A 27,737-nucleotide genomic window follows, 5' to 3' on the forward strand; every position below is an offset into this window, starting at 1 on the left:
AGTGCCTTCAATGATGGAAATCTGCCCAGACCTACTTCCTCTTTCATCAAAGGAGAATCTTGGGCCCCAAGAGATTCAGCCAGGCTTGGTGCCCTTCTCTGCTTTGCTAAGACAGGGCCAGTCTCAACTGCAATGTTGGCTCATCAGTGTAAGCACAGCCCAAGGAGTTGGTGCTTTGGCCCCAAAATACCAGGCTAAAAGTCTCAGAAGGAACTGGGTCAGAGTTTATGACAGTGAGAATAGGTAAGCTTTGCTCCTGAGCGCATACAGTACTCTTGCCTCCTAGGTGGTTTCACTTTGTGTTTAACTGTGATCAGAAAAAGTACAATAAGCTATTTTGAGAGAGAGAGAGCTCATTCAATTACAGTATATCATTATAATTGTTCTATTTTATTATTAGTTATTGTTGTTTGTCTCTTACTATGCCTGATTTATTTTTTTAAATATTTATTTATTTGTGCATACAAGAATTGGGGTGTAGGCCAGAGGTGCAGGGGGCAAGAGGATTCACCAGATACAGAGTAGGGAGCAGAACAGGCAGATCTACTGAAATAGTCTGCTGAGGCGAGCAGTGGGCAAAAGAGGAGAGGTATACCATGCCATGTGGGTTAGCTCCCTCGTCAGGGATCAAACTTGTGCTGCAGTGGCTGCTGATAGCATCATAGTGCTGAGACTTAACCCCATGCGCCACCAGGGAGGCCCCTGTGCCTCCTTTATAAACTTTGTCATATGCATGTATGGATATGGAAAATACAGTCTACACAATAAGCCTCAATGTTCATATGTTCTTGGAAACTGCAAGTTTAAGTGTTCTTGGAAACTGTAAACTTTAAAGAACGTGAAATATAATGAAAGCAGGTCCTCAAATAAAGCCATTTCTTCAATTTCGGCTGGGATTTTTTTTCTTGTCAATGTTACAATGAAACAAGCAGAATGGCATTATTCAAGGCCTTGCTAAATAGGGTTCCGTACTCTGTTTTTAGGCATTCGTTGGGGGACTTGGAAACTATTCTCAGATAAGGGAGACTACTGTAGTCTGCTGTTTCTGCGAAAGCAGGTGCTTGCCTTGTCAGAGTGTGCTTGCTTCTCATGAGGTCATAGGCCATAGCTCTCACTGCTGGGGAGTAGTGGATGGGATCAGACACCCATCATTCCCTCATTACTACACATCAGAGGTGAGTAACTGGAAGGATGAGGCCTTATTAGCATCCATCAGGCCTTGTCTTTAGGGGCTAGAATCTGCAGCACATACGCCCCCCCACACACACACAGATTTGTGAGTGGGTTTCCATCTCAGCTGGAGATGAAGAGAAGCTTTCCAAATATGGGTAGGAAAGTGGAGATTTGAAAAGGAGGATAAAAGGGAAGATTACCAAGAGAAGCTGAAAAAGTGATACGGCCATAGGGGAGACCCTCTGAAAAGGTTTACACTAAGTGAAGCTTCACCATCTTGCCTGAAATATGGTAAGGAGAAATGTAAAGTCCTAGACTCTAATTCTACACAGTCAACTGGTCTGTGAGATCTACCAGCTCACCGGGGAAGAAGGAGTTACCCTTTCTAAGGTGGAAGAACCTGGGAACCAACAGCCTGGCCATACTATGGCCAGAGATGGTAACTCTCCCCCAGAATTTCCAATATCTTTTCAGGCCCTCTATGAAGAGGAGCATAAAATTATTTATATTCAGCTACTGCAATTTTCTTTTTTTTTTTTTAAGATTTATTTATTTATACATATAAGAGGTGTATACAGGCCAGAGGTGTGGGGAGGGGAGGTGAGAGGATTCACCAGAGACAGAGCGGGGAACAGAACAGGCAGACTGACTAAATACGCTGTTGAGAGGCGCAGTGGGTGAGACAGGAGAGGTCTGCTGTGCCATGTGGGTAGCTCCCTGGCCGGGGATCAAACTCGTGCTGCAGTGGCTGTGGACAGCTTCATAGGTTGCATCTTAACCCCTTGCGCCACCAGGGAGGCCCAACTCCTGCAATTTTCCTTAACAAAAACTTTCTTCTGCTCTTCCTCCATGAAACTGTCTTTATATTTGTACTTCAAAATATTTTTTAAATTAAGTGGAAAAAGAAAGGGAAAAGGAAAGAAGGCAGGGAAGGGGGAAGTAAAGAAGGGAAAAGATACTAGTTGGTGTATTTCACCAATCTATTAAACATAAAATCATTATTGCCTTAAAAATGTTTACTTCTTATCCAAATTATCATGCCATCTAATTCTGACTTTATTTATTTATTTATTTTTAAAGATTTATTTATTTATTTATTTTATACAAGCACTGGGTACAGTCAGAAGCTCGGGAGGGTGAGATAATTCACCAGAGCCAGAGAGGGGAACAGAACAGGCAGACTGACAAAATACACTGCTGAGGGGAGCAGTGAGCGTGGCAGGAGTGGTCTGTGCGCCATGTGGGACCCTCGACGGTGGCCGGGGATCAAACTGGTGCTGCAGAGGCTGAGGGAAGCTTCGCAGCCCAGTGCTCAACTGCTGAGCCACCAGGGAAGGCCCTAGTTCTGACTTTATTTAAAAACTATTGAAAAAATAAAACAATTGGATATATTTAAAAAACACAACAATTAATTATAATATTTTATTGAAAGAAAACACAATATAGCAGAACTCAAAAAGTTACACATGTGCTTTATAAGGACAGAGGCTTATACAGGTTTAGGTCTATATATATTCATGACACTGGATCACAACATCAAAAGCACCTTTCATTGCCACAGTGTTAGGAAATGAATAAAATTTACCCAAATTAATTTGTTCTTTAAAAATATATCTGAAATGATACAGTACATTTTAGGATTATGTACATATTTGAAACATATCTAGGTATTAAAAACACATTACTTTCCTATGTGCATTGTAATTACCTCTAAGTCCCCAAATACTAAGATACAAAATTCTGCTAATTTAAATAAAGCACAAGATTCTATGATCTACCATGAAGCACCAGTTAAATTCAGCATCTGAATTTAAGCCTCAAACAGAGGCTTCTAACACATGCAAAATGTGGTGGATATTCAAAAGACCATTGAAATAATTTAGGGGTTGATTTTGTTTTTACTTTTAATTAGTTGATTGTTTTAGAGAAAATGGGGGAAACTAGATGACTTAGATCAATGTTTTTCTGTTTTCTGGAATTCTGGGATTCTCAGAAAGAAACTTGACAGACTGGGGAAAGCTTAGAAATATTAGGTTCATTTTATGTGTATTATATATTGGAGCTTCGCCTATGATTAAAATCACAGAAGGGTTTCTATTGATTTTTAAAATAAGTTTGAAAATACTAATGTGAAAGAATGCTTCAAAGCATATTTCACTTGGTTATACAAATATAGTTTAAGAAATATCTCTATTAAATTAGATGAACACATTCAGTGCATTTATATCTCAACTGAAAGTACCTAGGAACATTGCCTTCATTAATTACAGATAATATAATTATGTTTTGATGTGTATGTATTTGTCTAGAAGAACTTTGAATTAAATAGTAAAATATTATCATTAGCTTACTCGTGTTCTCAAAGAACATTATCTAATTTACACCAACAAGTAAAGGTGGAGAGGTAATCATTTTATATTGGGAATCAATTATTGCAATATATCTCCTGTTTATCTTATATACTATGTTACATAGAAATAATCACTTCTGAAAGTGAGACTTTCATAATTCTGTTGCTAATTATAGTCCTAATTTCATTATGATGTAAACCAAATTAAAAACTTATATAAATTATACAAATGTATTTTATTTATCTTAGTCATACCTACTTTAAGAAAAAACCCAGTTTAGCACCTCAGAACTGGAAAAACATGAGTAAACATTATTATTTCGGGAAGTGCATGCCAAAATATATTATTTCTCTCTTATCCTCAGAAAATAATGTTACTAGCTGCAAACATTTTTAAATGCTGTCAAAAATCCTATGAATTGACAACTTAAAACTTGTACTGAATTCAAGTAGTCAAGAAAAACTTTGTTTTCATAGCCACCAGAGGGCGCCAGTGCCTGCACCTTGGCTAATGTAGGCGTAATCTAACCTTTTGGTGATACATGAAGTTGGACATTGTCAAGCTAAAAAATGTCTTAAGAAAGAAAATTAATAATTTCCAAAGAAATATATTTTCATGATAACACATAATCTATGCTTGACTCTTAGAAAAAAAATGGAATTCATTGGTCTATTTTTGGTTACAATTTAACAGGATTTTACTCATTTCTGAATCAGGAATTAAATGTCTATCATGTTTAACAAACAATAAAAAGAGCATTACAAAGCTGTTATCACTAGCAATTCATTTAGCACCATATAGTTAGCACCAGAATATATATTGATAGTAAACCATAATTGCAAAGAAACCTCAAAGTTTTAATGAGGATATGGTGGTTGTAACGAATTTTCAGCACCATTAAACATGAATTTTTAAATAGAATGTTTTGATTGACTTGTCATTAGTCAAAGTGGGAGCATGGTATAATTTTTAAAAATAATTTTGCATATGTTTAAATATTACTTCTCCCACACATATAGGGACAACACAAAAAATACATATATATCTAACAAAGATATTAGACATTGATAGAAATCTAAGTTTAATTTAAATACCTTAGTAGATAAAGTCTTTCATCCATGTCAAGATTTGCATCCTGTGATATTTGGAACCTAGGGCAAGTATTATACAGGGGGAGAACGGGACTGAAGACTTAGTGCCACTTTTCTTCATGGACACATTCAAATTATCTATTCATCTTGTTCAGTCTTGTGCATTAAGTTAATTTACAGGGTATGAACATAAAACACTTAAACTGGCCTAAATGTGTATTGGATTTGCTTGTGTAGATCTTGTAAGTTTATTTAACATAAGCATGTGTTACTGAGAAGAATGTTTTAATTCAAATATTCTGAGTAAGTTGTATTGGTTCAACTTGCCTTACTATTTGGCCAACTCTGCTAAAGCTGAACGAATGTTTCCAGGAAGGTTTTAGATGAACATTATATCACTGTCAACTAAATTCGATATGTCAGTTGGATGGACCACAGAAGTAATGATGCTTAGACTACTGAACAGAAGCAAAGATGACAATAATAACTATCTTTTTACCACATTTTAGAGCAGGCTTATCTGTCATAACCAGGAACATTAAGACTGTGTCTTCACAACTCTATAAAGAAATTCATTTAACAGCTAAGAATCATAATTTTTCCAGTCTTTTGCAGCCAAAGAAATCTGTATTGAATCACAATTGAATTTTTTTCTGAATATAGTCTGATGTGAAAGACTATAGTATAGAGGGGATCAATGCTATAAGGATGCTAATTACTATTCTGACTGAAGCTTTTTAAAATGAAAACCTTAGTGCTGACTATTTAAAGCCATTTTTTCAAAATAATAACTTATATCCAGACCCTTTCTACTTCTGTGCATTACAGTGAGGAACAGCTCTTTTAGCACCGTTGTTGCAAGCTGTGAAGACACATTCCTGATACCGGCCAACTGTTATTGGCTTTAGCTGGAAATTATAACACTTCACATGGCCATTTTATATTAACAACTTTAAAAATCACAGATAGAATTTAAAAAATATATACCTGTTGTCTTTCAGCTGAGTTGCTTATAAATAAATGTATCTTGTAATTTGGAAAGTACTGTCAAGTAAATTATAAGTGTGTAGGCCCTCATCTTAGTCTGTTATGTTTGATGATTTATCTCGACTTTTGATGCATTTGAAACCTGGTAAATCAGATATTTTTTGTCGTAATAAGTCATGGAGACATGAAATTTCTCCAACCTGTTGCAATTCTAGGCTTTTTAGTTAATTAAAAAATGCATTTATATAAACATTCATTATGTAACAGCTACATAAAAAGCTGAGATAAATACAAAGAAGAATTAGACATAATTTCCACCAAAAAGTAGCTCATGAAAAACTTAATTTTATCTTAAATAAAAGTTAGCAACATTGATAATAATCTTAATATTCATAAATTTATGTTTACATGTCAATTTTACCTTGATAAGAACCTCTGTGGAAGCTGTAGCAAATATCATTACTTTTCTTCAGAACTGAGAAACTAAGCCACATAAGTAAACCAATAGTATAACTGAAATTGAGAATAATAATCTGTGGTTTAATAGTACTTTTGCTGCTACTACAGAATTGGAATAGCAAAAGTGAGTATGGAAATATTTTCTAAATCAATCAAGCAGCTATCTCATTATAAGAGATTACTTTCCAATTGTCCTGATATATTAGAGAAGTGTTGGATAGGAACCATGAATCATATAATTATTTCTGCTCTCCGTTTAATTTTCCAAAAATATTTGTTTTCAATAAAGTTTGCATATGCACCTACAAAAGCAGACTAGTATGATATAAAAACATTTGTGAACCATATTCAATTTGTAAAAAGAATCAGGCCAATTGTTTGTCATCATGTAAACCTAAACTCCAGATGGTGGATTTTCCTTCATTGAATGGATTTAATTAATGATGTGTTATCTTTCAGTGCATCCATACTAAGAAACTGCAGATGTGTGGGGAATTTTAAACTAGTAACCTCCTTTTGTCATTTGTACTCTGGAACTAACCATATTTACTTGTTCTATAACTGTGGAGAAGCATTACATACCCTTAATTACACATACACAACACACACACAATGTGTCTTCACTCACATGTTCAATTCTCCACTGTGAAAGTGATTTCCTGAATGAGGAATCATTGCATTTCCAGAATCACATGAGTGGCCTTATCATACTGGCTTTGAATTGATATTCATAATCAAATTTAATGAATATCATTCTTCTACATATAGAAGTAAAATTCGATAATTAATCCTTAGACCATCGTCAAGAGAGAGCTACATTAGCAAAGTTACAACTGGCGTATATGCAGGATCTTTACTGATGCTCAAAACCACAAGATGATCAGATTGATTTTCACTGAATGATTACAGGCACAACGAAGTGCCGGAGTGTCCTTGGCATCTCACATATTTCTTTCTGGCATCATTCAACTCCTGCTGACAGACCTAAGAAACATCAGTTCCTCAAGATACCCTGTTCTGTAGCTCTCCAAGTCTTTTGGGGTTTTTTGTTTGTTTGTTTTTGGTTTTTGTGGAGGGGAGCAATATTGCTATTTCTGTAACATTTCATACCTGTCTCTTAAATCTCACTTCTTATGGGCCTTATAAGTTTTCTTAGGGTCTTGCTTTCTGCCCTGAAAAGTCACTTCTACTCATCCAGGGATCTCCAGGCAGTTGTTAATTCTTCGCTTCCTCTTCCTGTGCCAAGTACTGTAACTATATTTTCATGCTAATTAGAAGTTTTTACATAGTTTGACTTGCCTCTTGTTTCATCTAGAGATGAACACTGATTAAAAAATAATAAATTCACAGCAAAGTCATTAGGGCACATTATTTCTTGAATATTTTTGTGAACTATTTGAAGGTGGGCATTATATCTCATTTTCTTTGCATTATCAGAATATAGTTGGCTGATTGCCTTGTACATAGTAAGCACTCAACAGATGATTACTGATTTAATAAAAGGAGATTAAAGCAACAGCATTATTTGAAACTGATAAAAATTGAGTGTATCCTTTGGTAAACCCAAATAAGACAAAATATCTCTAGAATGATATCCATGTTTACATAATCAATGAATATAGATACTGCTGAGTTTTTCTCAGAACTTACCATTTTGGAGGTATTATAGAAATAGGTGCTGAAGATGTCCCACAATCTCACATGTACTTTAGAGTATTTTTTTTAATTTCCCTTAAGTTAACTACTGAACCATGTTATCTATGTTACATCATCTATTATATGTTTGTGTGTATGTGTATATATATATATATATATATATATATATACACACTTCACTCTTTGGGACAACTTAATTTCTTTGAAAAGCAAGTTTTGAAATGGTATGTAGCAATTATGTCAATACTACGTATAAAATGCATAAACAGGCTTAGAGGTCAGAAAATAGAAATGGGTACTATCTGATTACTTCAAATGATTAACAAACATACTAGACAAATATTCATTTACACAATGAATAATAAAAGGAAAACAAGATTATCATAAAATATGTATAATATGTGCAAAACTCAATATATATGTACATATATATTTATATGCTTGTGAGTCCCAGCCCAGAAACCACTATATTTCTTGGAGGAAAAAGTAACCTTATTTAAACCAATACAGGTAGTTTGATGTTACTCCTGGAAAACAAAGATTATCAGTACAAGATCCCCCGTAACTTGGAGGGCAAGCCGAACATGGGACCCCTACTTTATATGGTGCTTCTCCAATCCAATTGCCTCTAGAAAGGAAAAAAAGGAGAGGAGATATAGCATTAGTGCTACTAATCCATTTTTTAAAAATTAGATTGTCCTTAAGCACAGGATCACATGTACTGATGTGATCTTTTTAAGAAGTTTGTTACTTGGGCCTCCCCCGTGGCTCAGTGGTTGAGCGCTGGGTTGCGAAGGCCGGTTGGATCCCCGGCTGCTCCCCGGCCACTGGAGGCGGGTCCCACATGGCGCGCAGACCTCTCCTGCTGCCCACTGCTCCCCTCAGCAGTGTATTTCTTTGTCAGCCTGCCTGTTCTGTTCCCCACTCTGGCTCTGAATTCTCTCACCCTCCTGCGCTTCTGACTGTACCCAGTGCTTGTATAAATAAATAAATCTTTAAAAAAAAAAAAAAAAGAAGTTTGTTGCTTTACCTTTTAATTAAAAGATTTATTTTTATTTATTTATGCATAGAAGAACTGGGGTATAGGCCAGAAATGCAGGGGGTGAGATGATTCACCAGACACAGAGTGGGGAGCAGAGCAGACAGATTCCCTGATATACACTGCTGAGGGGAGCAGTGGTCAGTGGTCGAGACAGGAGAGGTCTGATGTGTCATGTGGGTAGCTCCCTGGTGGGGTATCAAACTCAGGCTGCAGGTGATAGCTTGATAGTGCTGAGACTTTAACCCCTGCACCACCAGGGAGGCCCCTAATTTATTTATGTTTAATGGAATAGTAGGGTACCCCCATCAGGAATTACCACCATAATGCGCCCACTACCAACTTACCTGTGTTCCACCAACATAGACCATTGTGCTTCCTTCCCTCTTGGTGCCTCCCAACCCCCCTTGGTGTTTCAGTTCTATAATCAGCTATCAAGGGTTAGTTTTTAAATTTGTCTTTACCTAACTGTTAACTTAGTTACTTTGTATTCCACATATTAATGGCACCACCTGGTATTTATTTTTCTCCTTCTGACTTATTTCACTTAGTATTATCCCTTCTGGCTCCATCCATGGAAGTTTGTCATTTTAGAAGGGCACTGAAAGTAACATCCATTTGATTTTGAAAGTAACTTATTCTATATAGCTTAGTTTTTTTTTTTTGTTTGTTTGTTTGTTTGTGGGACCCTCGCTGGTGGCCAGGGATTGAACCGGCCCTGCAGAGGCTGCGGACAGCCTTGCAACCCAGTGCTGAACCGCTGCGCCACCAGGGGAGGCCCTATATAGTTTAGTTTTAAAAAAAATTCTCACTGAATAAGTTAATATTATCTTAATTTATAGACAAGAAGTGAAGTTCTACAATGCATGGTGTCATAATTGTTCATGACACCTGACTTGGTGCTTATTCTACTCACCTCATCTGTCTCCTTCCTGGACCAGCCCTTCTAAATTACATAGTCAGGCCATATTTAAACTTCCTTTTTAAAACTCATGCTAACACTATTATAAGGATGAGAATTACATATATATAAAATTTTATGAGAGGTATAAAATGATGAAACACAAAAATTACATTATAAATATTCACAAGATATATTTCTGAAGTTGTGAAATATCTTAGGTTCTCAGTATTCACAAAATGAGGAGATATGGGCACTCCATTGCCATAGTAAGAGAAGAATGACTTACAGAAATAATTAAAGGTCATTCTAAAAACCTTTTCCCATATGTAAACTCATAGCCATTTTTATTTGTTAATGTTATTCTTTTTTAAATAATGCTTAGTACATTTAACTGAACTACTTAGTAATGTCAATGTTTATCTCTACTGCTGTATAATCATAATAATACACCAAATTAGTCAATTAATAAAACTAAAAACAGATACCATGCTTTACTACTATTTAGTTAATTATAAAGAAGGTAATAACTGTATTTTCAGTACTTTACAAGAGTACTAAAAAAGAACAATATAGTCAGCAATCTGAAGGAAACTGAATGGTGGGTGAGGAGAAAGTTTGGTTGTCAATAATAAAATGTCAAGATTGAAAATAAGAGCAGTAAGAGACTTAAATATCAAACAGGTGGTCCTTGTCTTCTCTAAGACTTAAGGAACACCAAGGAGTAACTCATAAAGTCCATGTATAGCACATGACACTATATGCTCACATCAGTTAAAAATTCATTCTTTTATATATAAAATATCTATAAAGGAAAATATATCTATAAATAAGAACCATTGATGAAAAATTCATATTACGTAATGAAATGAGATTCCAAAATTGTCCACATCTATTTAATTTATTATGTACTCTGCCATAAGACAAACTTCCTTGCATGTAATTTGATGACATTACATACATTGGTTGCTCAGAAACATACCATGAGCTCAGTTGTCTTACAGATCACTCCTTTAACCTGATGTCTCCCATTCTGTATATATAACCTTTTCCCTGTGTTTTCCTGTCTTTACCCAAAACTACAAATGTAAATGAACCCACCCAGTCCATACTATTTAAATTTAAATCTTTCTACTTATTTCTGCATACCTTTTTGAGATTATACAGCATATTTTTGGTAACATAAACTTCAAAATGTAATTTTAGTGTAATTTTACTTATATAGGCATATATATTATTATAAATTTTCACATAAATCAATGATTTTACTGACTAGAAGATAATTATATTTAATAGTAAAAGTCATTCTTTTATATTTTGGCCTATACCATTTAATTAAATTCTCCTTTCCTGTCTCTTTCTTTCACTATCTGCCCCCCTTGTTTCCCAGACAAGCACTTAGGTTTGAAGGAGCTACATCTGGGCATTGGAAGAATCATAACCAGCTATCAACCAGTATTTTAAAATTTCCTTTGTGGTCTAAGTTTCAGAATAATGACTTTTTCTTATAATTAATACAACATGTTTATGCAATACCTTAATCTCTTGCACTTACAAAGCAATCAGATAACCCATCAAAAATACTACAAATCTCTAACCTTGGCTAAAAACAGAGCAGTTAAATGATTGAAATAAAAATGCCTTTCACCATTTGGGTACTATTTATGTCAGGAAGAAGAGTAAAGGACAAATAAGAAAATAAAACTTATGAAACTAATTATGAAACAAACGTACTAGTTTTGATGCTTTTCATAATGTAGACATACTCTTTCCAAATCTTACCATTCTAGTAATTATGAAGAGAGAAACATCAGGAAAATCATTATTTTTCTCTCTTTGCAAAAACACTGCCCTGAAATACTACCATATAAATGAGTAATGCAGTCATTTGTGAAACGTTTTCTCATTCCCCCTCCCTATGCTGGCAAAGCTGGAGAAAATCTTTGGGACTTACTTTGGAAGACACCAAGCATGTCATAAATCCTTTGCACATTTTGGTGCTTACTCCAAATGGGAATAGATTCATGTATAAATACTGGGACATTTTATCATCTGAAGAGTTGTTATTAAGAAGACATTTTATCAAATGTTGGCACACTGCTGTCTATCTGCATATTATAAAGAATATTCATAAATATGGTTATATTTTATAATATTTGATAATCCTTCATAATGTGTGTGCATAGGATAAAATTAATGAATAATTTCTATAATGAAATTTAGATCATAACAAGGCTTTAATTTAAAAAAGAATTCACAGCATTTAAATTATCCTTTCTAACAATGAATACCTCCTTACTCATCTATGAAATTAGGTAACTATACTTTTTAATTTTACATTCTGGTACCGATAGATGAGAATATTTTAGTGCTAATCAATTCCCTAGAAGATTCTTTTCTGTTGCTTTCTGAGCTATGAAAGGTTTGAATGTACATAGTTTATTTTATGATAACCATGATCCAAGAAAAATAGTCAGGAAAATTTAATGAATTTCCATAGCTCCAATTGTTTTACCTAACATTTTAGCCTAAAAGCTCTGACCTTGTGTTAAGAAAACTTTCAGATCATCAATTTTTAGGTAATAGATGGAGGTTTGAGAATCAGAGGTCTTTGTAGCTTAGTCTTATTCATATTATACCTGTTAAAAATATCTACCAGACTGAAGGAAATAATCATGAAAAAGGACCCAGGAAATAGAATCAAAACTGAAACTTACTTGGGAGCATAGTTGCAAACCAAGTAAACTGCCCGCCGCCATACAGATCCCCAAACATTCATGTTTTGGCAAGTCTGAATTGCACATCCTATCCTATTGGAAGTGGCCCAAACCATCTGTGAAAATAAACCAATATTCCATTGTTAAGGTCAAAACTAAGAAAATGCATATTTGACGAAACATTCAGAACATTTTTAAAACTGTGAATAAAAAATTAACAAGACAATTGAAATAACCTGGGTATAATGTGTGCACATGGGGCCAAAACATCTCATAGGACATCTGGGGTTGCAGTCTTGGGGATATGGAAAAGCATAATCTTTCACTTCATCATACCATGGCTTGACCAATTGGAGAATAGAGCGATATCTAGATACCAAGAAAAAACAATTGGAACTTAGAGTACAGCAGTGGTAATATAGAGTGGACTTATGCAAAATTGTAAAGTATTCTTTTTGCAGATTATTTGTTTATCCAAGAGCATATACACCCTCATAATTACCATCACTCCCTAATGGAGTCCTTTATCTTTCCAAGTAGTGCCAAGCATGAAAATGCCCACACCTGGAGTAAGAGGTTCTGAATTTAAGAGTGTGTCAAAAAGAGAAATGCAACTATTTCAGGAATCATCATCTATATCTTATTTGATCCATGTCAAAAGTTTCTTCTATGAGAATTTTATGCATAATCAAGAATTAGATATATGAAAGTAGTCACAATACTAGAAGTCAGTGCATTTTCCCTTAAATTTGAACAACTTTAATAGCAGTACACCTGATTTTCATCTTCCATGTGGAGAGAATAGGTCTTTAAAATGTTAGAAAGACAGCCCATAGAGGTAGGAAAATTATCCTATTAATGGAAACAGGTTTTCTCTTAGTTGCATAATTTTCAAAAATGTATGTGTATATACAAATATACATAAATATATAATTTGCATCTGATGCACACATACACATATAGTATATATGCATACATGTGTATATTTATACACACTTGCAGATATATGCAACTGCAGGAAACTCATATATACAAGAATGGCATTTGCCATAGTCAAGGGGTTTTCCTGAGTGCAGGATAAAGGAAATACATATGCCTGACATTTTTAACATCTTGTGAGGTAAGTGAAGAATACAGTCAAACAAGGGTGTTCTAAAGATAATAAGGAAAATGGTCTTTTTAGTTCCTTTAAGCCATTAAATAATCCTTAATACATAAAAAACAGTGCTGGCCAAATGTCAGTACCTGACACACAGCACTCAATAAATATTTGCTGATATTACTTGAAATATAGGTCACTATTGTGTGGCTAAAGGGCATTAGAGAAACTGCTTCCTACCTTCCAGTGCGCACAGATAGATTTTGGCCCAAAAATCTCAGTAAGTAAGAAGGTCCGTGGTCCCAAATGCAAGTAGCTGCCCAAGCCTCTGCTGATTTTGCAAGATTTTCATCCCAAACCTGTGAAGGGGAAAAACCTTCAGCTGACCCAGGTTTGCTAGTAACAAACAAAAAGTAAGAGGACAGCAATGATGGTACTGTTTCTTTCAATTCTTATTATTGAGACCATTTTAACTAAAAGAAAATAAACTAAGACCATATTATTCAGTAATGTATAAATATATGCATATATACAAATATATGTAAATGTTGAATAAAATATGTAAATTATTATATAATAATGGCCTTAGTTTATTTTAATAAGCTAATTTTATTCAATATTATTCAATTCATTCTAAGTTTTAGAATGCAATGTGGTTATTACTACCAAAACAAAAAATTAGTGCCATATATATCCACAATCCAGACATCAATTTTAATAAAGGATAGGCTAACAAAAATATTATGTGTGATGTAATTTGGGGACACCTTATATTGATAACTGAAATTTGAATCCCTCAAAGTCAGTTGATTCCCTAGAGGTCTTCATAGCAACAAGGAGCCATGCTATTAATATCTCTTAAAAATTAGATCTCCCCCAAGAGACTGCTCCTCTGTAACCAATAGCTGGTAATATAAGTGGGTTCAATGTCTCTAAAACTTCCTCATATCAATATAAACTAGAAAATCTGATGTATATGTGAAATTTATCAACATTCACATGTTGACAAATAAAGGTTAATAACCAAAGACGTACAAAGAACTCAACGACAACAAAAGAATAAAAAAAAAATGGGCTGAAAGAGCTAAACAGAAACTTCTCCTAAGAAGATGTACAGATGGCCAACAGGCAAATGAAAAAATGCTCTTCATCACTTATCATCGGGGAAATCAAATCAAAATCACAATGAGAGAACATCTCACACTTGTGAGACTGGCCCATATCAAAAAAGACCAGACAAGTGTTGGCCATGGGGCCTCCCTTGTGGCACAGGTGGTTAAGTGTCAGCACTATGAAGCAATCTGCAGCTACTCAGCATGAGTTCTACCCACATGGTGCAGCGGACCTCTCCTGTCTTGCCTGCTGCTCCCCTTAGCAGTGTATTTCAGTGGATCTGCCTATTCTGCCCCCAACTCTGTCTCTAGTGAATCCTCTCACCCCCCCACACCTCTGGCCTATACCCCCATTCTTGTATGCATAAATAAATAAATACTTAAAAAAAAAATAAGTGCTAGCAATGATGCGGAAAGTGTTGATGGGTATGTATATTGTTACAGCCCCTGTGGAAAACAGTATGGAGGTTTCCCAAAATAATAAAAGCATATCTACCATATGATTAAGCAATTCTATTCCTAAGTATCTACCCAAAAAATATAATAACAGTAATTTGGAGGGATGCATGTTCTTAATGGTCTTGGATTTAGGCAGGGAAGAGTGACCCAGGAACAATTTTTGCCTCACAACTCCTTACAATAAACTTACTAACTGGGATGATTGAGTAGTCTTCACCAGAAAATGAAAAAAAAAAAATCAATATCTAGATTAGCTGATTGGACTATAGGTAATTTATTCATATCGACAGCTAGAAAATGAATATTTATTGGGAGATATGGAATAGTTAGCAAGGCTGATGATGATTATTCCTTACAGTTTAGGGGAGAGATAGGAAATAAATTGTCTACCAAACAAATAATTGAATAATTAAATATTATAATACATCATTAAAATACATTAATATATATTATATAAAGAAACTCCCAAGTATCGTGTGCTACTTAAAAGTTTGCTTCCTTTGAAATATCCTCAGTCAATCAAGTATATTTCCAAGTTAGCAATGTTCGTGTCATTCATTCAAGCCATTTTTAGTTCATCCATAGTCCCCACACAATATTTTCTTAAAAACAAGTGCTGAAGGAGTATCCGGTGAATTTTGTGCTAATATAAAAACTATCACTGGGATAACTCCTTTTTACTTACTCTGTCAAGACTTTCAGAATATAGTATCTTGACAAATACGTGGATATTTGAGATATGTAATATTTTCCAGAGTTATGTTTTGTGTCTTAAACCATATCTTAAGATAGTTCTTAGAGCACATTGAAGAGGTCTCACCTGGTAAATTACTCCTGAATCTCCTAGAGAACTTTAGAGGCAGGTACCAAGTCTAACCCTACAACTTTCAAATTATAATTTCTACATCGGGATCTTCAATGTGTACTTGCAAAGTGGTCCTGTGCTCTCCTGGTTAGCAATAATTTATTAAAGCTGTCTTTGATGGAGTGTCATTTGATTGAAGATAACTTTGGGCCTCTTCTCTCTTCTCCCAGCCCTACTGACCTACTCTATTTATATACTTATACATTACGTGGAAGGCTTATGAAGAAGGGGACTTTCCTTGTATTTCATGTTTAACTAGCATCAGTATTCTTCCTTTCAGTTCTGCTTTATTACTGATCCAACTTTTGATAAAAATAAAAAACAGCAAGAAAATATTTTGTTTTCATAGACAGAGATGCCAAGCTTGTGAAGATGTTTGTTCTGTATATTTTATAGAAGACAGAATTATGGGAGAGGCAGAGGAACTGTCTTGTGTGTTGCTGTACAAACAGACCAACCTTACTTATTTTGAGAGTGACAATTGCAGGGGAAGGAAATATGCAATTTATTGTTACATGGATATGAACACAGAGTTAACAAATGGTTTTCATGGTGCTTACTCAGAGGTAATGGTAACTCTAGATGACTATTAACTTAGAAGTAACATGTGGGAGAGCCACATACATACCATTCTGAAAATCCAAAATACTGAAAAGTAGATTTTAAAATGTAAAAGCAAGGTAATCACTTTCTGTCATAGTAACATCAAATATGTAAGATACACACCTGATTTACAAGCAACTTATTTCTTGAATGTAATATGAGTTAGCAAGAGTATGTGCCCACAGATCTGCCAACATAACTTTAGGATACATCCTCAGAAGTAGAACAAATGGAGAATAATTTGTCATTGCTACTCTGCAATGGTCAGGTGACATCACATACACATTGGAATCCAACCAGGGATAATAATTGGGTGAAAGTCATTCCTTACAGCTACACTGCTCCCAATTTCCAAGATGAGTTAATTGGCACCATTCATGTACATATATGGCTTAAGGGGAGGGGAGCTTCTTATCTTTTCCCGGATTTTTGGAAACAACCAATTTTTGTGCACCCTTTCCTGATAGACTATCCTGTCAACACTCTAGAGAGGAGAGGTGCTATATATAGGGATTTAATACAAGAGGTTAAGAAAGACTTGGGTGACTGCAGGACAAGGGTCTAAAGCATAGCCAATCACAGCCTTCCAAGACTTGACTTACTATTATAATGAGGTTTTCCAACATTATTTCAAGGGTAAAAATTCTGAGGACCAAGATTTTATTTCACTTAAGAAATGCTTTTTAATGTTCAGTGATATTCTCAGATAAGGTATGTGTAAGGAAATTCCCAGCTTATGGGCTTAAGAACAGGAGATAAACACATGAAGCAGAGAGTGCATGCCCATCATTTTGATGTACTTGCTCCATGACCTTGGAAATCGTGCCTGTGCTCTCCAAGCTCTAAGTTTTCTGTCTCTAAATGAGGAAAATTGTCCTCATCTCTCAAGATTAATGAGGGTTAGAGGAGATAGTGAGTGTAGAGTACTGAGCACAGTTCTAGCTGGGGGGAAAAAAGTATACTTAATAATGAACATATTTTTATTGAAAATGCATGCACTGTGATTGTGGTGGTGTCCTGAACTAGAAAAACCTCCTGCAGTGGGAAGCAGAGTGAGGTGCACTTTTGATCCTGTTATCTGGTAGCCTGAAGTCTAACAAATAGCAAGCTTTAATCTCAATTAAGCAAACAATCAGATAAAGTACAAACAGATAAGCCCTGAAGCAACTAAATAATCAGAAACAGAGTTGTGTATAGATAATGAGCCTACTTACCAGGATGGGGGAAGGGGGAAGGGTAACATCCATTCAAAGATAAATATAAGAAAACATTTTGGAAGTTTTAAAACTTAAATCCCTCTACAACAAGCTTAATCTTCAGATTTTAAGAGCATTGATTGATGGAGTCTAACAATAGTTCTCTTTTCCAGAGAAATGTAATACTGATCAGCTATCATTTAATACTGTGATTAAATGCCAGAAAGATATTTTCATATGTGGTTAATTTTTTTTACCAACTCAATGTTACAATCATCTAAAAACCGGTTGTTTGATTGTAAGACTATCCTGTGATATGCATGTAAACTCCATATCTTGCCAATGCCCACTTGGTCAAAAGAATTCAAATGCCTTTCCGCCTACCTACTGCCTGCTGAAAACATGATCTTGCTGGAATGCAGAGAGACAGATTTGGTAAAATGTTCATATTTAATGAAATTATGAAATACGAATTTGATGCACTTTTTAGTAGAAAAATATTTGTGCCCTTAAGTAACATTTCCAGACTGTTTCAGTTTGGAGTATGTAGTGTGAAATTTTAAGAGATTTCATGAAAAGTTTAGTCTAAAACACAACTTGTTAGACATTCTTTCATATTTGTGCCCCCCAAATGCTTAATACCTGATTTTTAGATACTATGGGTACCACAGACTGGAAAATATTCAAAGCTCATCCCTTCAAACCTCAGCCTAATATATATTTTATACCAAACATTTTTCTTGACCAGTTTTAAGCTGTTAGATTTTAATCTACCTTGCACCATTTCCCACATCATTCTATGGAAAGTCTCAAAAACAAACATTTCAATTTTATAGCTATTTAATGGCCATAGGCTTAGTTTTAAATGACTTGCAGATGAACTAAATTCCTGACACCAGACCAGTCAAACTAGTCATTATCTATTTTTCTGATGCCCTTTGATAAAACCCTTACATTATGTGTATCTGGAGAACTAGAGAAGTTTCATGCTATCTATGCTCCTGAAAAAGATTTGGATTTGTGTTGATTTAAGTCTTAGCACAAATAAATAAATAAAAAATAAATGAAACTGTCTTGTAAAATTCAGGAGAGAGCACAATGGACGATGTTATAGGACTATGGGTATTTTGATGGTGGTGTAGTGTGGCAACAATACTTGAAGGAGAATATCCTCTATCTCTAAAACACAGACGATGTTGTAAACTAATGTCTTCTCAATTAAAAAAAAATTTTCTTGAATAGATTCCTAGACATAAAATCATCCCATCCATGCTGTCTCCATGACACACCCTACCTCTATTACGCAAAATGGTCCCTTTTGATTACCCAACCATGTTCCCATCCAAAATTCTTTGTTGTACAGTAGCTACTTTTTCAGTCTCTCTAGTTGTGTACCCCGAATGATAAGCCTGCTGAACTCTATGCTTTATTTTATTTCCACTTACTTAGAGAAACACAATTGTCCTATTCAAAAAAGATGACATCTTCTTTGACTGCTTCATCATATAAATCCTCATTCTACTTCATCATATAAATCACTTATTCCTATTGACTTCATCTCTAAATTCAGTTCATCAGATCTCCATAGCCTTAAAATTCATTGAAGCTTCAATTATTTCTCACTCGTGCTGTCATTACAGCCTTTTGTGCACGCTGCCCTATGGTTGCCTCTCCCTGACCCCATTTTACCCTGTGATCAGAATGACTTTTCTGAACGGCAGATGTAATTAACTTCCCTGCTTAAAACCTTTAATAACTTCCCTATATCTTAGAATAAAACTGAAACAAGTTTTTGCATGCCTTTACCAGCCTCATTAAACATTACCTTTTCTTTAATACACTAAATCCAAGCCACATTTTTATCCATGACTTCGATTTATCATGGGTCTTCTTAGAACACCTCCCCACACCTACTTCATGTTATATTTTTCCTTCACTTCCTCCTGTATAACTTCTATTTATCTTTTTTATTTAATATTTTGAGATCATTTCCTTCTGGGAGTTTTTCCTACCTCTTTACCCTGAGTTCAATTCTGGGTTAAGAATGACCCAATTGGTAGCAAGACACCTTATATTTTTGCTGCTTTAACACTCAGCTTATTGCTTTCTCACTTACTTGTCTTTCAGTTATTCCCATCCAAGAGTGTCTCTTCACTCCCTACTGAACCCTCCAACACACATGCCATGCCCATGAATAAATATTGTGGGATAAGTGGTTGAATATTGAATGACTCTTGCCTGCCAGAGTACCATAACCACATGCTTCTTACGTGGTATGCCCAGGAAGAGTTAAAAGAGTTCTTTCAGTTGTTCAAAAATATTTGGAGTGTTCTCTGTGAAACAGATATGATGCTACTGTCTATAAATACTCATTGGGAATGCAATAAATTATTTTTCTATACCATATTATGTGGTCAACTATCATTTGCCACCAAAGAAGCTATGTTGAATACCAGGAAATAAGTCGCTGTATAGGTAGCTTGCATGTAATTTACAGCTTTTCTCTCTGCCAGCTGATAGTAAGTTTCTGAATCAGCTCATGGTAATATTTTTATGTTTCTTAGACCCCATGTTCAACATGGTCACAAACAAAATGTTCTTACCCTCAGCTAGCCACATATGTGGAGAGCTGTTCCTATACAAGTAATACTAAATAAGTAAAACTAATCAGTGTATGCCTTGGAAGAGAATTCTTACAAAATGTGCTTGGTCTCTATTTGAAGCCAAGGCACTTAAAAATTTCTATATATAGGAGACTAGGAATGCAGAGTTCTGAATGTGCTAAAAAAAAAAAAATGCCTTCCTCTCATCAGTCTTTCTCAGTTTGCTGCTGGCTGGTAACAGTTCTCAGAAGACTTTCTAGTGATCATAAAAACATTTGCTGAAAAGATCTAAGTTAGATTGATCAAATTTCTTGTGTCTATAGTAAGCAAATTAAGTCATCTTCTCTAGTGAGAGGAAATGTGCCATCTGGGACAAAATGTGGTTTCATTAAAAAAAATGATAAAGATAGATATCACAATTATTTAATCAACTATTGAATTAAAAAAAGTAGTTTGTACATTATTTACATTCTCTTGCACATAGAGCCCAAGTAAACAAAATGAGCATTTTTTTCATTATTCCTAAGTCATAAATTATTTTAGGCAAATAGTTTGGCCATTTCTCAGGATATATTATTCTCCATTTATCCATTCAAATCATGTTTTCTTGTACATTACTAACAGCTATGACTTGTTAACTAGTATTTTGTTTTATTTTCTAGAAAAGCAGTAGAATGCTTTAGTTCTGCAAATAACCTATGCAGGCACCAAACAAATAAAGTAAATACTGTTATTAATATAGCTATGCTGACCTCTTAAAATCACAATACAATTTTTTTTAGTTCATATCCATCATTTTCTTCATACTCTCCTCATTTGCCTTTCGACTTTTCTGTACTGTCTGTGAAGACTTCCATCTCATGCATATACTTAAGTTGCTTGTTCACAAGTGTCACTGTGTGTAGGTGTAGGTGTAGGTGTATGACTCCGCATCATTGCCTAAAGAAAGCTATCATCGGCTCAGCTATTGCCACTTCTCCAGTCACTTTCATTGCCAATCTAAACTCTGTCAATTTCCAGCATCACTGTTCTAAAATGCAATTCTAATCCTGCTCTAAAACTTTCACAGTTCTCTAGTTGCTTTTATAGTAAATGAGTTTTACTCTTTTCCAAAACTTCTCAAAAATAGGGTTAATATGGTTTTTCACTCCTGGCAAATTTATTCATGCATGCATTGCTTTACCTAATATAAGCCCCTTTGGAGCTTTCAAGATTTTGCCTTGAAATCTTATCATTTCTTTCCTTCACTTCTCCATGGCTATTTATCTTACCTCTCCTATTGCATCAGTCTTATAAAGCAATGTATTATGCTGAATTATATGCTTAGGTTTTGTTTTGGTTTTGGTATTTCCTATTTTAGTAGAACTTTGAAGACAAAGATTTCTGTTATCTTTGGCTTTTATTCTCTCAAAGAAGGACTTAAATTTTTAATTAATTTATTCAATTGATTTGAAATCAGGGAATAGCCTACAAATTTTTCTCCATGTGTGAGTCTTGCAATTTCATTCTTTTGGGGATAATTCTTCTTCTAAGAATCTAGTGTGGTTTGTGGTTTAGAGTCATGCTTTAAACTGCCCTTAAGAAGAATGAAAAACAGCTGGTGTCCAAGGAGCTCTGGAAATTAGTCAATAAACTAATTGTAGCACAGAAGCCAAACAAAAAGAAGTTTGACTTGCATATTTTAAGCTCTCTCTATAAATTATTATTTTTAAAAGATATGGTGCTTAGAAATTACATACTTCTACTAATGTGCTTTTTACTAAAATGTTGGACATTTACAAAGAAAATATTATACAACTATAATAAGATTGTCAACACTTTCATGTTCCAATTGCTTCCACTTTATTTAGTCAAGCATACACTAGCATAACCAAGTACTTAGAGAAGGTGAAATTACTTAATCTTAAGGGACTTTTAGAATTTATAAGAAACATCTTTTTTTTAATTTTAGGGACATGGAGTAAGATATTGTAAATGATGAGAAAACTATTAATATAAATTGATACTGAAATTGATGCTATTTATAAACATAACACAATTCATAGGAATTTCAGCTAAATTAATCAAATAATGGCTGACCACTGGCTACATGAAATTTCCACAAAAACAGATGCACAAAGGAGAATAAATGTTCAGTTAGCACCCTCATAGCTTATAATTGAGAAGCTTGTAAGAAATATTTAAGCAACTATACATCAAGTTTGATTTTGATGACATTAATATGATGGACATGAAATATAGAGTGGTTTAAAGGAGACAGCAAATATGGCGGTGAGAGTAAGAATAGTCAATCAAGGACATAAACTTTGATAGAACCCTGGAAGGGTAGGTTTATAAATCATGGGGGTATGTTAAGGGGGAGACATTAGAAGGGGTGGAAATGACATGAGCATAAGGAAAGGCTCAGGGGAGAGAGTTGTGGATTAAAGGCATTGCAGGTCAGACTGTGCCATTAGAAAGGCCCCGCACTGAAGACCATCTTCTGAGGGGTTCCTGTGTGTGATGACATTTCTCACTGATGAGGGTAATTTGAACACATGACAGATGGACATGTCCCTAGTCTTTGAGCTACATAGTAAAGGTTGGAACTGAGTCCACTTTCAGATGTCTCACAATTCAAATCAATGGTGAATAAGTTAAAGTAAGAATTTTCAATTGAGATTTGTATTCCTCATTGGCCCTTAGAATTTCTCCCCCAACTTCCAAGCAACCTGGTACACTTCCCTCAAAGTTTCTCTGAGTCTTCATGAGGGATCCAGGTGAATTATTTCAAATAGTCAGCTTATTCAGAGTCTTTCTAGCTTATGACTTTGCTAAATGGTACATTTTTCTGACTTAACCAATCAATTTTCTCCTGCCTCAGAGCCTTTGCCCTCACTCTTCTTCCTTATGTATGGGATAGTTTTTCTTTATCTGTCAGTGTGGCTCAATCCTTCACTTCCCTCCAGGATACTCTCAGTGAGCTCTTTCCTGATCATCCTATTAAATTTCACAACCTCACCACAATGAGATTCATTTCTCTTTATAACCTTATCAACCTCTAATGATAATGTGATTTACTTATCTTGTTTACTGTCTAGTTCCCCATTCAGAGGACCAAGGATTATCTATTTTTTCATGAATGTATCACCAGTGCTTAGAAGAGTGCCTAACAAATAGTAAATATTGCATGAATAGATACATGTGTGAATGAGCTATATGTATTATATACATAATAATAATTTGAGACAGTCCTGTTGTACTTTTTGGAAATAACTACTTTTCTCATTACCTTTACTGAGTTAAGGTGAATTTATAAAATGCCTGGTATAGATAGTATTGTATCTGGTTATAAAAATATAAATCATATACAATAATTCATATCCTGCATAACAGTGTGATTGTGGCCAGGAAGTATTTCCTAAACTTAAAGTCTAGGTATTATACCTTTCTGTTTCACACAGAATTTCAGGAATAATTTTCTCACAATCACTTTCTAGAAAGTTGGTAACTGTTCCTGATCTTTTATCTTGTACGGGTTATCACTAGTAGCCTTACACAAGAAGTTTACAAAACCCACACAAGCTAATGTTTTTATCATCTATTTAGCTGTTGCCTGTGGTCTAAGTGCTCTACCCCTCAACTCATTTGTTACTTATTGCAATCCTAGGTGGCAAATTCTATTTTAGTTTCATATTACAGATGATGAATATGAAATACAATGAGGTAATGACTACATAAAAGTTATGATCCAGCACTGGGGTTTAAACCCATTCATTTAGATCCCAGAACCTAAATTCTTAACCATAAGACTATATTGCCCCTCAATATAGTCATACATCAGGACTAATCACATCTTCTTTTCCTTTTTCTTTAAAAAACCTTGGCAAAATGCTTTTTCATAGTGTAAAATTGTACTTTCATGAACTATGACTAACTTACATTTGCCAAATCTTTATTTTTCCTGTGACTCTGACATCTGCAATTAGTCAAACTTTAAAAGCAATTTTAAATAATCTCTATTAATTTAAATTCCTACAGAAATTCAGAACTTTAGGTCAGCACTTATAAAAGCTGGTTAGGGGTACCACCATCCCCACCCCAACTTACATATACCATACTCATGGTCTTCATTACCTTAAACCAGTCCAAGTTTTTCTCTTACAAAATCTTGCATAAATTCAAAATCAAAAATAAAGAAACATCTTTTAAAAGACATATATCTTATAGATACCAACTTGGTGGTTTTTTGTTTGTTTGTTTTACTGCTATGAAAAATGATTTACACTTAGCCTATTTTTAAGAGAGAGCAAGGAATGTGTTCATGGCAAGTTGGAACACTGTGCAAAATGTGCTGGCTTCACTGTTATCTGCACGACAAAGCATTAAATCATGAGGAAAAAGCCAGCATGTTCTCTGAAAATACAAATAAATTAGCGTCAGGAAGAGCTTTGTCCAAAAAAGGGAAAAGACATCCCTGGAAAAGACATCCAGAGAGTAAATCATGCACATAAAACCTATAATCTTTGAACGTTATTTGCAAGAAATTTTTTAGTAGATAAATATGACTAATATATAAACAAAGCACAAAAAAGTTTCAAGTGGACCTTTCAACTATGATCACTTAACCTATCCCACTCCTTATCTATGTTTCTTATAAAAGATGTGATTCAACAGTGGTTGTATAATTCACAAAAGAAAATTAGACTCCCCCACCCCTTTTAGTTATTGGATAGAATAGTTTTTAAACAGGCACGTGAAAGTTAAAAGAGTTAAAGTGTCTAAAAAGATACATCTCTTTTAAGATGTAATGACTTGCTGGGTTCTTCCAATGTACAATATATAGAAAGCTTTCTCATTCACAACTCAAAGAAAACAAATTCTTCTTACCATGTATTCCATGTTTGCTGCCGGAGGGAACACTTTGCCCCGTATTTGATTGTGATAATCTAGAATGGCGATCATGTCATTCTGCGAAATGTAGCGCTTCCGCCTGGCTTTGGGGAGATCCGCAGAGTCTAGTTGTGCTTTTAGAGCCGCTTCAATCTCAGTGAAATTATTGGTTGGCGGAGATGAGTCAGTGGAATTGAGTAAGGCGAGGGCACTTGCTTCACAGAGAAGGGAGAGCAGGAGTGCACTGCTGAGGCCACAGATGGCTATCATTTTGAGGGGTGGAGGAGAGGCCACCGAGTGTACTTGGCTTTAAAGCAGAAAGTAGAGTTAGGGTCTAGGAGGGGGGGGGGACAAAAATAGGACCAGAAAGTATGAATTTCCAAAGTCATTACTTGGAACCACTGCTTGATTTGATTTTTTTCCCCAAAGGTCCAAGCAAATTTTGAACTCAAGCCTAGAAGACCACCCAGAGTACTCTCTATACATTTTTACTGGGTGTGACGAAGCTGATGCCCAAGAGAGAAAAATAAATAGCTTGACTACTAACCCCCAAATAAATGTGAATTATTTGCCCCACATTCTGAATCACAGAATGCATTACTGCATATTTATTTTCAAAGGAAAGTATTTAAAATTGAAGTTCATCTTGAGAGTGAAGAGGAAAAATGCATCACAGGTAACAACAGAGAATGTGCTGATAATGTTTCCCAGACATATATGGACACCAAATGATAGAACACAGACAAAAAAGTTATAATAATACAAGCTCACTTCTAAAAAAAAAATTATAAAATGTGAGCTACTTTAAAATCATTGCATGCAAAATAAACTGTTGAGCTAAATAGCTTACCTCTGCACAATGCCAAAATGAATATACTGTTCTTCCAAAAATTTAAAGTTCTTTGCTAGGTTGTAGCATGAACCCTTGTAAGAGGAGTGTGTCTTACTACAAACTCTCAGAGAGCAAAACTCTGCAAGGTTTGAATGCTGCTGGCTACAGGAGCAGCTAACAGCTTTTATATGTCACAGTCGGTAACGTCCAGAAAGGGCAGTCTTTCTTAGGGTCTCTCCTAGCCAAGATCAAAGGGGAGGGGTTTGGGATAGAAAAAAAAACAGTGATTGGGTGGCAACCTTTTTAATGTGGGTGGTGAGGAAATTGAGTCACACCCACAGCTTACAAAGTACAAACCATAAAAGACAAACCCCCTTGTTTCTGGGCTTCTACCTTCTCTGCAAGTGGTTAATTTTTCTCCTTAATTTCCTGGTTCCCATACAAAAAGAAAAAAAAAAGTTGAGTTCTTGAAAACACAGAGACTGAGTAACAAGCAGTACATTTTTTTTAAGATAGTAAATGACATGGGAGCTGAAAAGAGCAAGCTGATATTAAATCACAAGATCAGCTCACAGATTTAATCTGGGTGGCCACAAATATGATTCAAGAGAGATGCCAGGCAAATCAGTAGTAGCCAAACTATAGCATATGATATTAGGATAATAGATGCTCAAGTGGTTGTACTTTCTGTCTCCATGTGGCTTTTCCCTCTTTTATGTATTTATTCTCTCTTTCTCTTGTTCTGCCTCCACCTCCCTTTCAGTATAGAGTGAAGCAGCAAATTACTTGCCTTTCACCTGCCTTGCGTAAAATGCAAATAGAGAAGCTCATGACAAATGATAGTAGCCAAGATAACATCTGTTTCAGGTTTAAGAGCATATAGTTGTAATTTTAAGCAGAGAATGGCTCAGTCTCTCAGGAAGTGTATTGGAGGGCACAGCGCAGAGGCCATGAAGAATTTTAACAGCCGCCAACAGTAAGTTCCTTCTTAGAAAGATGCCACTGGAGCAGAATGTATGTCTAGTCAGACAAAAGCCAAGAATGAGAATATCAGGGCAATCTGTAAGGAAACAACCCTCAAAACTGCCATGTGTCATGATAACAGTCACAAAACATGAACTGTCAGTCAGTGGCATTGGGAATCCTGGAAAATACAAATATTCAGTTGAGAAGCTTACTAACATAAACCAACTTGTCCAGTTTGCCAATGTGATGCCTACTGCATGTCTCGGCAGGAGGAGTACTACGTGAATTTATAGTCGTCAGAAATGATGGTCATGTGGTTAGAAAGAAGCACAGTGGACTGGGAGCCAAGTTTCCTGGGCTCTATTCCCAGTTGGGTCTCCAGCAGTATGTGTGGCCTCGTGAGTATTGTTTAACTCTTCATTGGTGCATCTAAAAATATGCATATCTATGACAAATTGACTTCATCAAATTCCATATGAGAGCAGTAAGGTGTTTGAAATCGAAGTACCACTGAAGTTCAATGTACACCAATGAGATGCAATCTTAGATGTTGATAATGTGTCAAAATTCAGGTTTTGTTGTATTTTGAAGAGTATTCAGGTCCTAACAAAAGTGAAGTCATTTCGGAGAGCTTAATTTGCAAAACTGAAAGCTGTAAACTTGAAGTAATTAACACTGTAAAATTGAAAAGGCAAGAACATAGGAGGACAGAAGGCAAGCAAGAATGGTATAAAACAGAGCAGCTTGAGGAAAGGC

The 27,737-nt window shown here is 35.2% G+C and overlaps 1 protein-coding gene across 2 annotated transcripts; it reads right to left on the bottom strand.

Annotated features, from left to right (window-relative positions):
- Positions 1-2,582: 2,582 nt before the first annotated feature.
- Positions 2,583-26,231, bottom strand: PI15 (peptidase inhibitor 15). Of its 2 annotated transcripts, none has more exons than XM_037505189.2 (6): positions 26,034-26,231; positions 25,181-25,490; positions 13,714-13,832; positions 12,611-12,743; positions 12,375-12,490; positions 2,583-8,345 (listed from the first exon to the last, which is right to left on the bottom strand). In XM_037505189.2, exons 2-6 carry the CDS (start codon positions 25,451-25,453, stop codon positions 8,210-8,212), a joined length of 777 nt encoding a protein of 258 aa, XP_037361086.1. In that variant the 5' UTR covers positions 25,454-25,490; positions 26,034-26,231; the 3' UTR covers positions 2,583-8,209. The 2 variants fall into 2 exon arrangements, with proteins under 2 accessions (XP_037361086.1, XP_037361076.1); XM_037505179.2 differs by having other exon boundaries at positions 25,181-25,517.
- Between the last annotated feature and the right edge of the window lie 1,506 nt (positions 26,232-27,737).

The sequence above is a fragment of the Talpa occidentalis genome, unplaced genomic scaffold (genome assembly GCF_014898055.3).
Source record: "Talpa occidentalis isolate TD23 unplaced genomic scaffold, MPIMG_talOcc4v2.1, whole genome shotgun sequence".
In the NCBI taxonomy this organism is placed as follows: domain Eukaryota; kingdom Metazoa; phylum Chordata; class Mammalia; order Eulipotyphla; family Talpidae; genus Talpa; species Talpa occidentalis.